The 20,104-nt window shown below is 41.1% G+C and overlaps 1 protein-coding gene across 1 annotated transcript; it reads left to right on the forward strand.

Moving 5' to 3' along the window:
- The first annotated feature begins 384 nt into the window (after positions 1–384).
- On the forward strand, positions 385–19,410 carry ACSL5 (acyl-CoA synthetase long chain family member 5). Its single transcript, XM_069863415.1, has 21 exons — positions 385–522; positions 6,547–6,732; positions 7,283–7,391; positions 8,059–8,123; positions 8,202–8,303; positions 8,627–8,726; positions 9,939–10,117; positions 10,827–10,859; positions 11,076–11,127; positions 11,659–11,732; positions 12,272–12,349; positions 13,305–13,439; positions 14,197–14,331; positions 14,406–14,501; positions 15,044–15,116; positions 15,633–15,721; positions 15,802–15,918; positions 16,361–16,504; positions 17,481–17,582; positions 17,965–18,036; positions 18,452–19,410. Exons 2-21 carry the CDS (start codon positions 6,577–6,579, stop codon positions 18,590–18,592), a joined length of 2,052 nt encoding a protein of 683 aa, XP_069719516.1. The 5' UTR covers positions 385–522; positions 6,547–6,576; the 3' UTR covers positions 18,593–19,410.
- The last annotated feature ends 694 nt before the right edge of the window (positions 19,411–20,104 follow it).

Genomic DNA, 20,104 nt, shown 5'->3' on the forward strand with positions numbered 1-20,104 from the left:
GAAACGGGGATCCAGCCCATCAGCAAGCATGGAACAGCAGTATAGGAGAAATACTGTATTCAAAGCATTTTGTCAGTATTATAGGCCATGAAGCTCTGCTCAGCTTAATATACACACAGTTACAGAAAGAAAATCGCTATTGCTGAGTACAGCTTTATACAGGGAGAATATAATAGCACATGGATTATAAATGACAAATGATAAATACAGCTTCAAAAGGCTTCAGTCTACTTTTCATCTAGCTCTTCAGAAATGCATAAACTAGAATCTCTTTTCACCTTCAAACAACTCTCAACAACTTCCTCCATCATTTTTTTTTTCCTGACCACTTAGTTCCTCCCATTTACAAGCTCCCTTCCCAGCATGCTTTTCTGCTTGCTGATTTATTTAAACCAGGGAGAGGGAACTAGCTGTACTTTTTAACGTGAGTGTTACCTAATTGGTGTTGGTTTGCTGCTGTGCTCATAAGGCTCTATTTTACATAAGCAAAAGAAGTTGGTTTCCCACTCTATTTTTACAATGGTAGGTGGCTTTGATCACTGATTTTCTTTGCTGCGTTTGCTGTGAAATGCTTTGCATATAAGTAGTGAAGCTCTACTTGTATTTGTCCTATTGCTCATTGCACTAATATGGGCTTTACTACAACCTATGTGCAAGCGCAGTGATTAGCTGCAAGGCTCAAGATAATGAGTTTTTCAGAAGCCTGCTTGGAAAGCTCTGGTAGTGTGCTATCAGTTGGATGTTAACCTTAGACTGAGTACAGTTCAGATATGTGTTTGCTCTTTGTTCTTCATAATGTAAGTGCTGTAATAATATGCAGTGATAAAAGACATTAGTGGCTAGAAGTTTTTAGTGCTACCTTTTCTCTGTGTGTCTTTGTAAGTGATTAATGATGGCCTTCTAGCTTTCTTAGGAGTTCTACGTGAATGTTCAAGTCGAGCTTTGGCTCTTTAAAGCTTGTTGTGTATCTAAAAGTAATTTCCTGTTAACACTTCGTTGATGTCTGTGTGCTTTGCAGAAACATGATGCTGTGTTACCTAATAGGATAAATATTAAAGAACCCATTATAATATTTTTTAAGTTTTTCAGAGCTTCAAAGGGCCACTTGTACATGTTCTGTCTTTTTGAGTGGATGGGTTTTAAGGAGAAAACCTGATATAAATATATACGAAAACTTGGCTTTCAATTTATCTGGCAAAACTATTTTTATTACTAAGCAGTGTCATGGTGTCATTGCCCTCCTGATGGAGTGATAGTTACATCAGACATAGTAAAATTCTTTATTAAAAATGGCCTTTCTGTTTAAGCATAGTGAAAGCCCGAGTTCAATAGGTTTTACGGGCAAGGCCCAGAAATAGCCTGTGACGTGTAGTCTGAAACCACAGAGCACTGCACTTCCTGAAAGTGCATTACTGAGGCCTCGTTCTTTCCCACCCCTTAGCAGAGTGGTTCTCAGTCAAGATCAAAGGGTACTTGAACTGTTTGGCTTCAACTTTCATAAGAGGCTCTCTAAAAGCAAAGCCTAACTAAAGCATATTTTGCACTTAATGCAAGTTACTGTGGATTTTGCTTTGTGTTTTTTTTCTGTGCCTCGATGTTCCGCAGTCGCTGCTGAGCTTCAGCACTTTAGCTTCTCTCTGGATTCCAAAAGATAGATGTTCCGAAACCCTGCAAAACACAACTTCTCCTTGCTGCAGCTGAAGGAAGATGGAATATAATGCTACCAAGGAGTAAGAACTGGCACAGGGCTCACATCTGCAGGACACCAGGCAAGAAGGGCACTGTGAAAGCAAATAAAAAGAGTGAGCTACTGGTGGCTCACTGACTAATGAGTGACCCCAGTGCAGCTGGTTGTACTCTTCCAGCTTGGGAAGAGTCAATGGCACCATACTAAAGCTAATTAATGGGCTCTCATGGTGGAAGGGGGCTATTTATCAGGGACTGCAGGGATAAAATTAGGGGTAAGAGCTTTACGCTGAAAGAGGGGAGATATAGGTGAGATTTTAGGAAGAAATGTTTTCCTGTGAGGGTGGTGAGGAACTGGCAAAGGTTGCCCAGTGCAGTGGTGGATGCCCCATCCCTGGAGGTGTTGAAGGCCAGGTTGGATGGGGCTTTGAGCAACCTGATCCGGGGGGAGGTGTTGCTGGGGGCGTTGGAACTGGGTGATCTTTAAGGTCCCTCCAACTCAAACCATTCTATGCATCTATGATTCTATAATCGCCTCAAATGCATATGCAAGCTGTTTCTTAGGCGAACATGAGACAAAGAATATAATTCTAGAATACATTCTCCCAGGCAGCACACACCCATTGCTTCTGAAATTGTGCAATTAGAAGTTGCTTTGATGTCTGTGAAAAACTACTGTGATGGAGGCAACACTGATTTCTTTCTTTATACTTATGTCCTTGGAGAACGCTCAGTCACTTTCCAGTGGAGAGAATCTCCTGACTTGAAGAGAATAGGGAATAACTGCTTAATTTCTTCTAGCTAGTGCAGGAATTGCTGTAGAGGCTGGGGTGGAGGGAGGACCTACAGTAGAAAAGAGAACATGTGCTCCTGAAGTCAAGGCTGTGAATGGTATCACTGTAATCTCTTCTGATAAAAACTAAGCCTTTGCCCTCTGGAGCCTAGTGCATCTTATCCCTGACCATTGATCAGGGCAGACAACCTAAGCACACTTTAACTGTCTAGCATCTCATTGCATAAGAGGACTAACAGGTGGTTTGAAACATCCTGTGTGTTTTGAATCTTTCTGGTCGCTGGGAGCTGAGCCCTTCAAAATTCAGTGGTTTCAAGCGCTCCACGCTTAAGAAAGGAGCTGGTGCCCAAATGTGCCCTGCAGTGAAAGCTGGTGTCTGTCTGGCTTTGTCTCCTGCTGCAATCAGTTGAGTTCTCTCTCAGTTTATATAGATCAGGTATTATGTATGCACAGGGCATTTGGATTTGTGGGATAAGCTCTGATGGTAGTTGCCACATAGGATCTGCTGTAAAGCTGTTCTCTTCGTGTGGACAGAAAACTCCATCAAGTACAGATTCCTATGCTCTCCGCAAGCTCTTCTGCTTTGAAGGCAGCAGGATTCAGTGGCATTTTGGAGGATACCAGAGGTGATTAACTAGCAATGACTCAGATTTGACAAGTAGTTACAGTAGAAGCTCCAGGCATGGGAAACAACCATCCTAATGCTAGGAATTGAGACAAATTTGCTGATGGTGTCTTGCCACCACAGCTTGAATAACACTCTCTGTACTTTGATAGGAGGAAACATTGTTGGAAAGTAAAAGCAAAACACTGTCACTATCCTATTCATAAAGCAGAGGAACTGAAAATAGTCTTTCAGATATTAAAAGCATTTTTTTGCATATCGCAAACAAGACCTAGATATCTGTGCTTTTAAGACCTAGGTACCTGCTTTTTTTGACACAACACTAACCTCTGTAGCTTTAGAGGATGTTAGGTTTTGACTCTTGCATTTACAGCCTCAGTTGGTGCTGTAAGCAAGCTAAGGAAGACAGTTAAAAAAAAACCAACACAACCTAGAAGCAAATGAGCATACAGTACTTCCCAGGCTTTAGAGAGAAACTCATCAACAGGTCCTTCTTTAAATAAAAATTCCATTTTGCTTATTACTGAAAATCATCCTTGACCTGCTGTGGGGATGCTGATTAAGTTACACTGGCATTGGATTAATGTCTGTTTTCTCTTTCTCTCTATGCAAGAGACTTGTGGAATCAATTTAGAATCTGAAGCCAAAAGCTTTCCTGCATTTACTCATCTTCAGGCTTTTCTCAACTTGATCAGGTGCTCTCTCTGGACTTGGAGTTCTCTGCTCCAAGCATCGTTATCCTTCAGGGCCTGATGTTCAGTCTTTCTAGATGTCTTCGCACAAACTGTCTTGCATGTCAGTTGGCAAGGAGATGAGAATATCCTGATGGAAAGATTTTCTGTGACTTATCTACTGCTATGTGAAGCATTTGGGGTTAGTGAGTTCTCTGCTCTTTACTACAAAAAAGTCAGACAAGTGTCCTCTGTTAATATTCTGTCAAGTCCATGTAACAGACAGCAGCTGTTCGTGACAACTGCACTGATCTGTCTAATTAGGCAGTGTTAATGCTAAGCAGTGTTAATAAGTTATAACAGAAGACTTGGTGCTTACAGACATGATCCCAATTACCTCTAGCATGATGCTTCAAAGGCAACAAATCCTTCCTGGTTTCTAGGAAATTGTCTTAAAATTACTATTAAAATGAGCATGAGAGCACAGCTGAGCTATTAAAACTGGTACAGCTGTACAGGCATGTAGCCTCTCCAGTTGCCTGTGTATAGTTCTGAAATGCACTGAGTGCAGACTCCTTTTTGGCTCATCTGGGGATGGAAAGAGACTGGAAAACCGACCAAAGTGATTGCTATTAATCAAAATCCAGGAGAGCTGAACATGAGTCCTCTGGTATCCCTCTAAAAAGATGTGAGAATAGATGTGTCAAGGTCTTGTTTCGCCAATTCCTAACAAACTAAGCTTCCAACAAACAACTGGTGTAAATGTGCTTTGCTTTGTCACTTGGATCTAGTAGTGGGCCCTAGTTAAAGGAATAAAGTTTGAATATTCAGCTCCTTTTCACGTTGCAGAGTAAGATGCTTCTACCAAGCTGCCTCAGTGCTCGTGCTGTATTTATATATGTGATTTGTTCATGCCAACAAAAGAGGAATTGGCTGACTCACACCACAAGCCAGATATTGTTTAATCACCTACAGAAAGCTGCTTACTAACTGCTCCAGTAATGGGTTACAAGGCCAAATGTATAAATCATGAAGAGCAGCTGACTGCCAAATTCACTCTATTAATAACCTCCAGTCTTACAAAGAGAACAGTGCTAGAACCTAAACTGTGAAGTGGCCTTGCCCTGAGCATAAACTCTATCAGCAAACATACTTTTAGGGGATTTTTTTCTCAGTTGTTAAAGGCTTAAAGGAAGGATGTGGAGATGGGTGATACCCTGTGCTGCAGAAAGAGCAGGTTTGTGCTTCCTAGGTTTGATGTGCCTGGTGACTGGAACTGTCAGTCAGTGCAGAGTGCCAAAGGCAGTTCCTGACTCTCTTGCTGTGGCACAGTTGTTTTGGACTCTCAATACATGAAATCAGGGTCAAAAATTTGAAGGGCACGTTGTAAGGCTTAGAGTAGAACAGAATCTACTTTTCACATATGTAGGTGATGTGCTTTTGGCAGCTTGGACTTGATGACAAGCCTCTGAGGTACCCTTTCCTATCCAGATGCTGAGCGGGCAAAGCATGTCCTCTCACCAGGGAACACATTAGGATTGCTGATTAACACAGCACTGGAAAGTGAAAACTATGCAACCATAAACCAGATACAGGTGATCTAACACTAGTTAGTCTGGAGTCAAAGACCCGAATTCTGACTTTGAGGCCTGACTGAATTTACTGTTTGGAAAATCCATTTTTCTTGGAATTATAGTTAAATGGTAGCTGGAGCCCATTGCTCCGGAATGCCTGGTATTCTTGTACAGGGGTTTAGTTAGTTGCTAGCTGGCATACTATCTACTGACCAGCTTCCCTTGATTCTGTCTGAAGAAATTTGAAAGGGTGTGGTTATTCATCTTGCAAGGTGTGATGTGCTATGCCCTGCATAGCTATTCCGATACAAGCAAAGATAAGCTGGTAAGACCTGGGTTGATTCAGACAAAAGCAGTCATCTGGGCTAGATTGGTCTTGGTCATTCAGTCTTAAACACACCAGAACATTTTAGAGACTTAAGTTCGTGTTTCGAAGGGAAGAAGCTGAGGTTGATGTCTTTGTTTCTTGTAAGAAATCCTACATTCTTAGCGTTTCTTCCCTGCCTTTGAATGAAGCAGCAAAACTGCTTCTATATTTCCCACCTAGACTTTCATTGCACACATTGACTTCCAGGTCATGACTTCCTAGTGGAAACTAACTCTCAGTTTTGACTTCTGCCATACATCATGCTAAATGCTTTCTGTGTCTGAAATTCTTGTAAAGCATAAACCCTGCTATGCACTAAGAAGCTCCAGTTGTTAAGATACTGCTTGCCCCGCAGAATTATATATGTAGGTATAACAAACACAATTTGGCAATACCTCTACTATTTTAGCAGTATTTTAGCAATTCAACAGCTATAATATTAAGGAGTTTTCTTTCTTCTGCAACTCGCATCACTGAACTGTAAGCATTTTTTGTTCCACTTAATTTGGGAAATTGTATACTGGTTTTCCCTGGGCAGATTTTTACTCTTAAATAGGAGTAATTGACATCTGTTCCTTGTCTGGCTTAATTGGGCTTCAGCTTTTTATGGAGGTGGATGCAGCATGGATTAAGATTTATGAGGACAGGTGACTTGAGATCTCTTAAGAGGCTTAACATATTGCATAAGCATGCTTCATTATTGTACCAGGACTCTTTAGGGGCAAACTGCTGAAATGATTTGTAATATTGCTTAAACTGCTTAAGTAACCCTGGCTCATAGGTAGTGAGTGCTTCTAATTCATGTCTACTAAACCTCCTGTTTGTTTCAGGTTCAACTCTGGCTCCACTGATCCAGCACAATGATCTGGATACTTCAAGTCCTATTCTCACCGCTCCCAACACCAGCATTGATTAGTCTCATTGCATTTGGAGCTGGCATCTTCCTCTGGGTGATAAGCAGGCCAAAACCTGTTTTGCCTCCTGTTGACTTGAACAAGCAGTCAATAGGAATTGAGGTAATACTTATTCTGCTTGTGGGCACGGACTATTTTTGAGCTTAATCTGAATATTGATCCATTCTGACTCTCCGTATGAGTGGAAACTCTCCTGTCTGATATCCACCAGCCTCTCTTAGATGCACAGCTCAACAGTATGGTGGGGAGAAGGGAAGTCCTAAGGCACTAAGCATAAGAAACAGCAGCTCTTGCCAGCAGGGTTAGGTGGACATTTTACCAGATGGCCTTGGCTGTCACTGACTTATTTTCTGTATTTTAAATGTTTTGCATCAGCTTTGAGGCTGGTGCTAAACTTGATCTAACCTGGCAAGTGATAGCACTCAGTCTTACTCAAGGTCTCTCTAATAACCTGTAATTGAATATTAATCTAGGCCATCTAGAAAATTCCTCTGCGTATGACTGAGTAGATCAAAATCATGAAGGAAAATGAGACTTCCCTAACAATGCAATGCTATTGAAATGCTTTAAAGGGGATTGCTGGGAGGATGGCTGAGGAACAAATGACATTGCACCTGCTCTGCACTGTTTCATAACTGTGCCCTGTTCCTAGGGAGGAGCCAGAAGAGGTGCACTCTTGCCAGATAATAACCTGCTTTCTTATTACTTTGAAGATGGTAAAACCTTGTATGAAGTTTTCCAGAGAGGACTGCATGCTTCTGGTAAGCTTTGCAGCTGCTAGTTAGTACTTGCCTATCACAAGTAAATAAAGTTATTCCAAGCTCTTTTTGCCTTGCATCTTGTCTGTAGCAATAATTCAGGCTGGGAAAAGGTTTCCTAGCCTTCTGAGAAGTGGAGTGACAACTGACCTCTTTTTTTTTTTTTTCCCCCTTCACTGGTAGTCTTAGTAGTCTTAGTTGGCAGACTGGGCAAGAACAAACATCAGAAGCTTAATATGTTAGAGTTCACTGAAGAGTAAGAAGATACTAAGCCTCAGAGGAACCTTGAGGAGGGGAGGGAAACACCTCTGCTTTGTCTTATCCTATGGCTTTTAGAGTAAAATTACAGCCTACTTTCAAGAGGTATGAATGTATGCACATGTGACTTCAGGGATCCCATGCATAGAAATACGTGATAGCTCACAAGCTATTTCAATGTCACATGGGTTGTAAAATGAGACAATATCATCAGTTCTTGGAAGTACTGCCAACAGCACAGTCGTAGTGTGGTTTGGGCAGAGTCCTTAACTATGGACACCATGTGCTTCCATACTCCATGCAGTTACCTAGATGTTTGACTGAAAATATTTCCCACCTAAAGTGCTGCATTGAAGTGCTATGCAACTTCAGTCCCAAGCCTTAAAATTTCTTTTCTGAACTCTTCCATTAGGAAATGGCAAGTGTTTAGGCTACAGAAAACCCAACCAACCTTATCAGTGGTTAACGTATAAACAGGTGAGTATTGTACATAACAGATGATTTAATTTGGGATATTGTCTTGTAACACTAAAGTGGGGTAAAACTATCTTACAGGTTCTGGACAGAGCTCAATACCTGGGATCAGGACTTCTGCAGAAAGGATGTAAACCATCAACAAACCAATTTATTGGCATTTTTGCTCAGAATAGGCCAGAGGTAAGCAACAAATTGAATATTTTTTCCCAGAATACCCTGACACCTTGAGGAGGGCCTGTAGTTAAACAGCTTGAGGCCACATAAGGAGCAATCACAACTGGCTTCTGTTCCCTTTTCCCTCATTACTGGCTGAGCACACACCATGCCAGGCATGTAATACAATGATCTCGAATACTCACTACTCATAGAATGTCATGGACATGCTCCTTACATAAGCCCCACTACTACTGTGTGCATGGGCTAGTCAAGCTCTATGGAATCTATTGGTTATCCTTTCTTACAAACTGCTAGTTTTCCTTAGCTGTACTGTTTTCTCTCCTTAGTGGATTATTTCAGAGTACGCCTGCTACACATACTCAATGGTTGCTGTTCCACTCTATGACACTCTGGGGCCAGATGCCATTGTATATATTGTTAACAAAGGTAAATATTGACTTCCACTATTTCATAATGACTTCTCTAAGAAGCTTTGTTTTGAGAAGGCTGAAGGTCAAGGGAATTTGATGCAAAAATTAGAGTAGCTTTAACTTCGCTGCTCTTACCTTTTATAGATATTCAATTTCTGCAAATGAAGCTGCTTTGCAGGGACATAATTCAATGTGTAGAAGTCAGTGTGCTTCCTGTCTCCTAGTGTCTTGAGTGCAAATCCACTGAAGACCTGCTAGATCCTGTGGACCATCCTGCAATCAGAGCGCTCAATTATTTGCTGTTTGAGCTTCTGCAATCTTGAACTCCCACACTGCCAAACAGTCATCAATGTAGCCAGGCTTGCATGCAAACTAAAACTAGATGTGTGTCTCTGATTTAAACTTGTAGGATGTAAAGAGTAGGGGGAGGGAGGGGTGAATATATGCCTTAATATACTTGGTTAGGACCTGTTGTTCTACAGAAGCAAAAACTAGCATGCCATCATGGAAGAAACTGGTGAGGAAGCTTGAATAGATCTTCACACTTACTTCCCCCAGTCTTAGGGGAGATACAGGGGGGTGAGAATATCCACTGCTGTCACAACAATTTGGGATTCAACCCATGAATAGGATATGCCAAGCTAAATGACTTCACCAGTTATGCTGGTGAACCTTGGAAACAGGTCTTGCTTTGAAGATTACACAGCTGTGACTTACAAGGCTAACAGGGACCTGGCATGTTTAGGCATATCCAACTCTGCCGACTTAATGGTAATTTTTTTGTAATTGCATAAAACTCTCTTGCACATGCAAGGAAGCTGAGGCATTGATTCAAGAATTTTAGCTACCCATTTCAAACAGGTGTAAATTTAGACTTTTGGAAGATGGCTAAACCTGAACAATCAGTGAGGATGATTCTCAGCTTTTTATGGCAATACCAAAGTTTAAATGTATGCCTTGAGTGTGAATGAAGGTGTTTGTCTTCAGTTCCTCAGCATTTGCCCTCCATTTGTACAGCTATTAGAAGATCTCAAGTTTGCCCAATTAACTTGGCATGGTAGGAGGATGCTTCTTAGCACCATAAGCCAGCCACTGAATCCATATGAACAAATGCAAATGGCTGTAAAACAAACCAATGCTATATTATAAATGCATGTGTTGCTGAGGTGTCACTCACTACCCTTGTGTCTTCTGAACAGACTTCTGAAATGTAATTTCCTTTCTATAGCTGACATAAGCATAGTGATCTGTGACAAGCCCGACAAGGCACAGACCTTGATTGAGAACTGTGAACAAGAAAAGACCCCATGTCTGAAGACTATCATTCTTATGGATCTCTTTGATAAAGAGCTCAAGGACAGGGGAGCTAAAGTGGGAGTCGAAATTCTCGCACTGCAGGAGGTTGAGGTAGGTGACTAAAGGCTTCTGCCTGATCTTGCAGAGGAATACCTTGCCAGCTAGCCATCTGGACCTTCTCTGGCAACAATGACACTAATGTAAGTGTTATTCAGTTGTCACACTGGACACTGATCTTGATGAGCATTTTAAAACTTGATATATTTAGCCAAATGGACTTGCAGAGTTCAAACCATTGTTTGAAGTTGTGTCCATGTGTTGTGGACAGTCAGTATGCATTAAACTGAAGATTTCCTTAGCTTAATTCATGGTGCAGTTGTAACAGGATTTCTCCAGCTTCTAAGCTGGCAGTTGAGTCTAATTGAAGCTAGAAGTGCAAATTACTGGCTGCTTTGACATCCCAATGCTAGGCTTCATCTTCCAGATATAATGCATAAATGTAAAGAGATGTAGCCTACATCAAATAAAAGGATATAATGCAACTTGGGACTTCCCAGTTCCTTATGTAGTTCTGATCACTTTTTACATGCTCAGATTCATGCTTTCCACAACCTCAGAAGTAAGCTTTTCCCAGTCGTGTGTATTAAATTCAGGAAGACCAATATCTCTCTCTGAATGAGACAGAGTATCAAAAGGAAAAAAAAAACACAAACCAAACACAAAACCCAAGCTTTGCATTTACATGCAATTACCTATTCATCTACAGCTGTTGCACATCTTCCTGTTGCAATTGTTAAGCTGTGTTTTTTCTCTAACACAGGAGCTGGGAAGAAACAACATCAGAGAACCAGTTGTAAGTATCAATCTCTGTGGAACACTTATAAACTTGCAAAACTAGTCTCCAAAACTACCTTTTGCCATGCTGCTGGTAGAGGAGGTTGGCAGGACTTTTTTAATCTTGTCTTGTTTGCAAACAGAATTCCTGGTTCATCCCACTTTAGGGAGTACATGTAAATATTGATGAGTAATGTAATCCTTACTCTGACCGTATGTGGCTTTTCCCTTCTAGCCTCCAAATCCTGAAGATCTTTGCATTGTGTGTTTTACCAGTGGAACCACAGGTAAGAGAATATATAGTGATGTTTCCCCACTAAAACAATCTCCTTGTCCTGAAAAAAAGCTTTCCAGCACCAAAAAATGAAATGCTAACAACCCAGAACAGTATCAAGCCACTACCTTAGTTTTACTTGGGACATTGTCACAGTAAGTCAAGTAAACAAAGACAAAGCTGCTTAGAGTTTGGAGGGAAGAATAGTCAAATTGCTGTTGTCTTACCTATGAAATAGTGGTCTTAATGTTAGAGATTGGTTGTTTAACTATGTGTGTATTCTGATCCACAGGGGCTAGAGAAACATTTTGTTTCAGCATTCTCTATGCTGCTCCTAATTACTCTGCTGTTTCAGTAGACATTTCTTTTATATAATATCTGTAGCTGAAAGCACTTGAGATAAGGTGTGTTTGCGGTCTCTTAAGACAATGCATGCTATGACTAAGTCTAATACCAAGATAGTTCAAATGAGCCAAAAGAGACATGGGAAACTGACAGCAGAAGCACTCAGAGCCACAGCTGATTTTGCTCAATCTCTCCAAAGGTAACCCTAAAGGAGCCATGCTGACGCATCAAAATGTTGTTGCAAATGCTGCTGCTTTCCTTAGATGCACAGAGGTAAGTAAGCTACTGCTAAAGGCAATCTCTAGACTATGCCACTCATTCATGAGACAAGCTTTAATGTGAGCATCTTCTGCAAACCACTCACTCTCAGCGAACTCATGCTTTCCTATGTGCCCATATTTCGATAGAACAATAAACAAGAAAAAGAAAATTTGCTTAACCTTGAACAAGAACTTCTACATAGAAGTAGCTCAGGGACATGGTTTAGTAGCAGATAGGAATGGTTGGACTCGATGATCCAAGAGGTCTTTTACAACCTGGTCACTCTATGATTCTAAGTTATTTTAGAATGAGTCAGTTCTGAATGCCAAGAGTATTGGACTACCTTATCTCAATTCTTGCCAAAATATAAAATTAATCTTGATCCAGTATGGCTGAGTTAGAGCTGCACGTTTTGAGGTGGTGATGGATGAGCCAGAGTTGCTTCAGTCTGTTTGAAAGTACTCACGTTGATCCAAACTTTATTCACTTTCTACTTAAGAGTAACTCAAGCAGGCATAAGGAGTGCTAACTTCTGTTTCTTTCTCCTCTAGAACACAGCTGAGTGTACAAGTTCAGATATCACCATGTCCTATCTTCCCTTGGCTCACATGTTTGAGCGAGTTGTACAGGTAAGGAGACTGTGCAGGTTAAGAAACTTCTGTAGAATATTTTGAATGTATGGACTACTTCAGATAGTAACACTTGTTAGAAGCCATACCTAAATGGTTAAGACGACCTACCTAAAATAAAACCTCTGAACTGCCTAAATAATGTCCAGTTACTTTTCCGAGATGTGGCTACTGTCTTCCTTAAATAAAGCTTTATTCTTCAGCCTCACTGACTCTGATTTACTAAGAAATCAGCAAGGGCAATTAGCAGCATCAAGACTTTAGTCAGACACAGTGAAGGCTAATAGATGACGAGGAAGCAGTTTAAGGCAAGTGGATTTAGAACTCAGAGGTAAACAGTGCTATATTCTCTGTGGTTTACTCTACTGTGCTGTATCATGCTGCCTATCTGTTTCCTAAGGTGAAGTTCTAGTCTTCCAATTAACATACTTACTCCAGCATATTGTAAAAAAAAAGCTTCCTAGAGCAAACATCAGCAACTTTGCGGTAGGATCTAACTCTTCTACATGTAATGGTCTCCAGAACAGTCCCTTAACCTCAATTCCCAACCTGGTATTTCAAATACAGTGTCTTTTCCTATTCCTTGTCAAGCTATTAAATTCTTCTGTTGCCTTGTATTTAAATTGCTAGGAGCAGCAAAAGATATCAGAACAGAACAGCTGTAACAAATGTAGTGAAGATCATAAATTGCATTAAACCATAATGTGAAACTTTGTTTTGTGGTACTTGTGGACTACAAATCAAATTTGCATGCCAGAACTTTATGCATTTGGACTTCTTTAAATCAAATTATAGGAAAAGGTGCAGTAGACTTCTATATTTCCTCAAAACCTACATACACAACAGCTTTCCTACCACTGGGGACTGAAAATCATGCTGCTTTCCATAGACAGTTAATTAGGGCTAATGGAGCTAGGAATTATCCTTGATTAAGCTTAGTCTGGTCAATTTTTAGACTGTGGTCTACAGCTGTGGAGCAAAAGTTGGCTTCTTCCAAGGAGACATCAAGTTGCTAACAGATGACATGAAAGCCTTGAAGCCAACACTATTTCCAGTTGTACCAAGACTACTCAATAGAATATATGACAAGGTATGTGAGCAATTTTAGCTAAATTATCTTTGTGTTCATCTAAAAAAGCATACAAGTTAAAATTAACATTGAATGCATCATAACATCACCAATAGTTATTTACTCCTTAGCAGGAAAAATCTAAGGAGGTGGAAGGAGTCCTGGGACCTGGAGTATAAGAACAGCATATCCAGTCATGACAAGGCTAAATCTGTTGCTGTTCAGAAACAAAGGTTGTTTAATTTTGGAATGCATATGAGGCAAGGGCAAAGCTAGAAGGATCTCTATCCCTCATAGCTATGGCTGAAGTATGTCAGCACTAACATCTCTGAAGATGACCAGAGGGATGGAGCACCTCCCATATGAGGACAGGCTGAGGCAGTTGGGGTTGTTCAGCCTGGAGAAGAGAAGGCTCCAGGGAGACCTTAGAGCAGCCTTCCAGTACTGAAAGGGGAGTCCACAGGAAAGCCAGGGAGGTGTTCTTTATTAGGAAGTGTGATGACAGGACAAGGGGGAATGGCTTTAATCTGAGAGAGGGGAGATTTAGATGAGATTTTAGGAAGAATTTTCTTGTAAGGGTGGTGAGGCACTGGTACAGGTTGCCCAGAGTTGTGGCTGCCCCTTGGAGGTGTTCAAGGCCAGGTTGGATGGGGCTTGGAGCAACCTGGTCCAGTGGAAGGACCCTAGAACATCAAAGTAAAATATGGTTCCTCCTAAGAAAGAACAGGAGGTACAGCTGTGAGTTAAACCTGAGAGTCACCAATTCTTGTCATTGCAGATACAAAGTGGTGCAAATAGCCCAGTGAAACGTTGCCTGTTAAACTTTGCTGTGACTATGAAGATGGCTGAAATAAAACAGGGTATTATTCGAAATGACAGCATTTGGGATTCTCTGATCTTCAAAAAAGTTCAGGTATGTTATTCCAAGTGTAAGTAAGCTGATCAACGTAGTATTGAAGACTCTGATGGCTTCTATTTCACTTGTAGGAAACAATGGGTGGAAGAGTGCGTATTATGGTAACAGGTGCAGCCCCCATATCTCCCTCTGTCCTGACTTTTCTTAGAGCAGCATTGGGCTGTCAGGTAAGCTGAGTTTTTTCTTAAACTAAAATCTGTTTGATTATGCCCAAATAAGTGACCAAAGAAAATAGCTGTGGTCCAGCCCAGCTTTGTTCCTGGTGAGATTGCAGTCAAGTCTTCAGGTTTTGCGGGCTGCTTGATTTAAGTTAACTGCAACAGGAATAAAATTCTGCAGGGCTGGCTTCAAACTACACTACCAGATAACTATCCTGTAGACTCTAGGAAAGGAATAGGGCAGCACAAATAAGAACATTCAGTGCTCGAATTCAGGCATCTGCCTCTGAGCTTTGTGGTTTACCCTGACAATCAATAAGCTGACAATATAGTACATTTGAGAACAGAATTCAGTGAATGAGGTGACCAAAGCAAGCTTTGGATATGTGAACTTGAACAGCTGGTTACACTAATAAGAGCAAGAAGTCTTGTAGCCTCAGCTTGTCTTGGCTTCTTTCCTAAGAAGAAGACTTGAGTACAGGCATAGTTGAACTGAGCTCTTTCACACTGAGGACTTGATGTTCAAAGAATATTCATCCTTCCTCACACAGATCTTTGAAGCTTATGGCCAGACTGAGTGCTCAGCTGGATGCACATTCTCAATGCCTGGAGACTGGACAACAGGTATGGTAGCTAATACTTGGAATCTCTCCCACAACTGAGAACAGAAAGCGCAGCATTCAAGTTTAGGTGCTCTACTGCTTTTAGTTCAACGGAAGATAAATCATACTGGATACTTAACCTTAAAGTGATTCTTGGTAGCAACAGTCACCTGTATGCTTAATAGGCACCAAGATTAATGAGATGAGGATCTCTTGCCTGAAGTGGCATGGGTCAGCTGAGACTCTGTCTCAGCGTACACGAAAGGAAAATCTATAAAGAGCTGAGCAAGCTGAAAAGCCAAATGGCTTTAAGAAACTAGCTTTAACTCCCAAATAATGTGTTTTACTCAATTTTGACTAAGATATCAGATGTGATACTTGACTGTCTTCCTCAAGGACTGAGTTATTTGATCGCGCTTCAAGACATAGTCTTGCTAGCTTTAGATCAAATAGGGCCAGCTGCTACCAGAATTTGCAAAATAAAAACTGCTCTTGGGTTTTTTTTTTCTTTTTTTCTTTTTTTTTTTTTTTCCTTTAGGTCATGTTGGAGCCCCGCTAGCTTGTAATATCATAAAACTAGATGATGTGGAAGAAATGAACTACTTCTCTTCCAACAATGAGGGTGAGGTAGGTACCATCTCCTGTGTGTCTTGAGAAATACTGAAATGTAAGACTGGGTGACTAACAATGTTCTGTGCTTGCTATAGGTCTGCATTAAAGGACCAAATGTGTTCAAGGGTTATCTGAAAGACCCTGAGAAGACAGCAGAAGCAATTGATAAAGATGGCTGGCTCCACACTGGAGACATAGGGAAATGGATGCCAGTGAGTAACTGCTCAATACAAATCATCTCTTGGATGGGAATTCCTGGCTAGTTTACTGAAATGCTGGAGAAGTTAATTCTAGGATAAAAGTCTTGTACAGTATTTTGTTATCATTGGCCAAGTTAACTCCAGGCAAAGCTCCAAAGACCAGTTAGGTTACAAGATCCCAAGTAACACCTGCTAGGCCAGTAGTTAAGATTAGGTCACTTCCACAGCGAGGAACAACAAGGTGTTTTGGTTCCTGTCACAGGAGAATAAAGGAGCTGTCTAATCATGTTCTGAGCTAACTGGAGAAAATGGACAAAGTGCCCCTTCTCTCTGTAGAGAGGAAAAACCAGTTCCAGACTAGCATGGGCCTCGCATACAACAAACCTATTGTCTTCTACTTCTTATAGAAGCATGACAGACTTGAAACTAATAGCCTCTACCTATTAACTTCTAGAATGGAACGCTGAAGATCATTGATAGGAAGAAGAATATATTTAAACTTGCACAAGGAGAATACATTGCTCCAGAGAAGATAGAAAATGTCTATATTAGAAGTGCTCCTGTAGCTCAGGTCTTTGTACATGGGGAAAGCCTGAGGGTAAGTGATATTAGAGTGTACGTTCTGCAAGATTTCTCCCATGATGGGTTCTGGAAGATCAGCACACAAATGTATGAATATACAAGTCTTTGACCAGCATCTGTTCCTGAGGGTGTTTATAGGAATATCCTTTCAGTCTTAGAGCCTTCCTAGTCAACCCCAAAGAAAAGGAGATTTTGGCATCAAGTTGTAAGCTGGGTAAAGGCCAATTACATGCTTTTATGGGATTAGTATGTCAAGTCAGATCTGTAGAGTTTAGAATCATAGAATAATTTTGGTTGGAAGGAACCTTCAAAGGTCATCTAGTCTGACCCCACCCCTGCAAGGAGCAAGGACATGTTTGTCTGCATCAGGTTGCTCAGAGCCCTGAGCTTGAATGTTTCCAGGGGTGGGTCATCTACCACCTCTCTGGGCAACCTGTTCCAGTGTTTCACTATCCACATAATAAAAAATTTCTTCCTGATACCCAGTCTAAATCTACCCTCTTCTAGTTTAAAACAATTACTCCTTCTCCTATCACAACAGGCCTCGCTAAAAAGTCTGTCCCCATCTTTCTTATAAGCCCCCTTGAAGTATTGTAAGGCCACAGTAAGGGGTCTCCCTGCAGCCTTCTCTTCAGGCTGAACAACCCAAACTCTCTCAGCCTTTCTTCACAGGAGGATTGTTTCTCCATTCCATTACCAAAGAAGTGTCACCTATGTCTAGCAGAGTCCAGTCTTCAATCTGTAAACCAGCCAGAAGTAATTGCTGGAGCATTCAACCCACATAACAAACTGCATTAGTATTCTAATTACTGCTGTCAGAACTCAGATTAATGACTTGAAAGTCCTTGTAGCTACCTTCCAAACTCTGGAAATGGGCATGTAAATGTGGCTTGTTATAGAGACAGTATCCAGAATCAAGTTCACTTAGACAATCAAAGTAATTTCAGATGCCCAGTCTTGGTCTCAATATGACTACTTCCACTTGCTTTCAGTCTTTTCTAATAGGTGTAGTTGTTCCTGATCCAGAGACGCTTCCAGAATTTGCAGCAAAAATGGGAATAAAAGGCTCCTACGAAGAACTCTGCAAAAACACAGTGAGTTCATTTGGTTTGAGTGGGTTATAGATAGAATTTAATTCTGAAGTCCAATCTTGCATTTCTTTGACTTCATTCTACCCACCTTTTTTGCATGTTAAACTGGCTTAGTGCTGGGTGAGTCATGCAAGCAGCATTACAGTAAAAATGGAAACTAAATGTAGGTATCTCTTGATGTTTTGAGGGTTGTCACTGCTTCTTTTCCAATGAAAAAACAGACGTGACCTTGTAGTGGCCTTATTATGAGAAATCTTGAAAGTTGAAATATATATATGTATTCTTGCCAACCTCAGTTTTCACTGACTGGGCAATGGCCATGGTCTTGAGTTGCAATTACAAAACAGCAGCTTTACCTGCTCAACTCCTGCTCTGTTTCTTTTAGGCAGTGAAGAAAGCTATTTTGGAAGATATGGTGAGACTGGGGAAAGAGGCTGGCCTTAAGTCCTTTGAACAAGTGAGTACTTCCAAATCCTGCTTGTCACAAGCACCTGTATTGCTAATGAAGTGGCTGGGAAGTCCTCATTCCTGTTAACTGTGTCAAGATGGGACCTAGTACAGCTGCCCTGGACAACTGACGGAAGTAGGCACTGAAATATTGACTTGGCTGCCTGTCTCTTGGCTGTATGTGGCAACAGTAGCAATTGCTATGAGATGGATTGGAGGGTCACTACAGGCTACTGGAGCTGTAGTTAGATCCTGTTCTCTTGCTGTGTTAGCCAAAAGGAGTTGGACTTGCATCAAAAATCAGTTTAGTTACTGGTGCTCCTGAGACTGTGTTCTTGAACTTAGCAAAATGAGGCTGGGAAGAACTACTGTTTGTCCTCTAAGCCATTATGTGTGTGTTATGCTAAATTATTTTCTTTTAATAGGTTAAAGACCTGTACATCCACACAGAGATGTTCTCTGTAGAAAATGGACTTTTGACACCAACACTGAAGGCAAAACGAGCAGAGCTTGTTCAAGTCTTCCACCAGCAGATTGAGGCCCTCTATTCAAGTACACAGGAGTAAGGGGCCAGTTTAAATTAAACTGCAGGGACTATCCACCAAATCTGTGCCACTACATCACTTATGGAGAACATACAAGCATGTGAGTGGAGAGGAGCAAGAGAACTTCAATATATTGTTTCTGGTAGCCTGGGACAAATGGCATTCATGTGAAGATGGCTATAGCAAAACTGACAACTGGCACTGTTCACATCTTGCAGGACTAACCATCGGCTGTCTAACCAAAGCCAGAACTTTCATCTTCTTTGGACCGTGACTGAAGTGCAAAAACACTCAAGAACCTCAGCCTTAAGAAGTGCTGTATGCGCTTATTGCTGTCAAAACCAAGCCTTGTTTTCCTATTCCAACTATGAACTCCATTATGACTTCTTGTGGATTGATCCGTAGTCATACTGAACTCTTTCATGCAGTTACCCGTTTTGAGTTGGGGAGAGATAGTTCAAAAACAAAGTGCAGGAAAGTAACATTTTGGTTTCTACTTGGGGTGCTATAACCTGCCTCAATAATATGAATTGTATCTTCAGCAAATACGTAAGTGACTTTTCTGTTCCTAGCCCTGGACCACACAGTACAGGTTGTTTTTGATGAAAATGAGTGGTGTGGCATCAAATGGTTCATAAAGTATATATGTCTAAAGCAAACATAGTTTATACTGTAGTATGGGAGGCATGGGATCAGTTTTTGCACGTTCTCAAATGTAATGGCAGTTATGAAGCCTCTACATTTACACATATGAGCCTGATAAGTGAAAAACCATAGCTATCCTTCCTAAGGATACAGGATGCAATAAATTTTAACTGTGCAATCAAACCAAAGCCTGTGTCTGTAACTTGTTTCTCTGCTGCAACCAGACTGTCAGCTGCAGGGTTTACTGCTGCCTGGTTCTATATAGCTGCAGCTAGAACACGACTTCTCCAGAAAGCTAAAGTATTTCTTGTGCTGTCCCTGCTCGGCCACAGCTTAAGCCATAAAGCTGGAAGACTGTGCCAGACAAGATGTTGCTCCTGTATTTGACTTTCCTTTTCTTATAGTAAGGCAATATATGCCAAAGTCTTTAGCATCACTTCATTCTTCCGGCTCAGCCTATCACATGAAATAAGGCATCAGATATCATTTTCTAAGGTTAAAGCTGTTTCCTTAGAAAACTATTTAGGCATGATAAGTATTGTCTGTTTTAGAAAAAATGTCTTCCATCAGGGGCTGTGGTCTCTGCTGACAGTTCTTCCTTGTCCCCATAGTCTCCTGTATCATTCCAAAAGGCAATGCAGCGCTAACAAGGGTGCAAGATGGAAGAGTTCATGTAGTTTTTCTATTCCAATTCTGCTTTGTCTGTGCCACATTCCTGGCTGTTCCTCTCTGTGTTTAATGCTCTTGGTCAAATATCCCAAAATGAAAGCACATTTGATGGTCAGGAAAGACCTACCCCTTGCTGTGAGCTCTAGATTTGACTAATAAAAATAACTGACCCAATTCTGTCTCTAGTACAGACCTTGACATTTTTCAGGTAACTGTTAT

This window comes from Phaenicophaeus curvirostris, chromosome 9, assembly GCF_032191515.1.
Source record: "Phaenicophaeus curvirostris isolate KB17595 chromosome 9, BPBGC_Pcur_1.0, whole genome shotgun sequence".
Taxonomy (NCBI): domain Eukaryota; kingdom Metazoa; phylum Chordata; class Aves; order Cuculiformes; family Cuculidae; genus Phaenicophaeus; species Phaenicophaeus curvirostris.

What these genes read in the sequence shown, in the direction of transcription:
- ACSL5 (XM_069863415.1), top strand. Translation starts at nt 6,577, where the DNA reads ATGATCTGGATACTTCAAGTCCTATTCTCACCGCTCCCAACACCAGCA. An exon ending in AGTGGTTAACGTATAAACAG is followed by an intron (nt 8,124 to 8,201) that starts GTGAGTATTGTA and finishes ACTATCTTACAG; the next exon opens with GTTCTGGACAGAGCTCAATA. An exon ending in GAGCAGCATTGGGCTGTCAG is followed by an intron (nt 14,502 to 15,043) that starts GTAAGCTGAGTT and finishes TTCCTCACACAG; the next exon opens with ATCTTTGAAGCTTATGGCCA.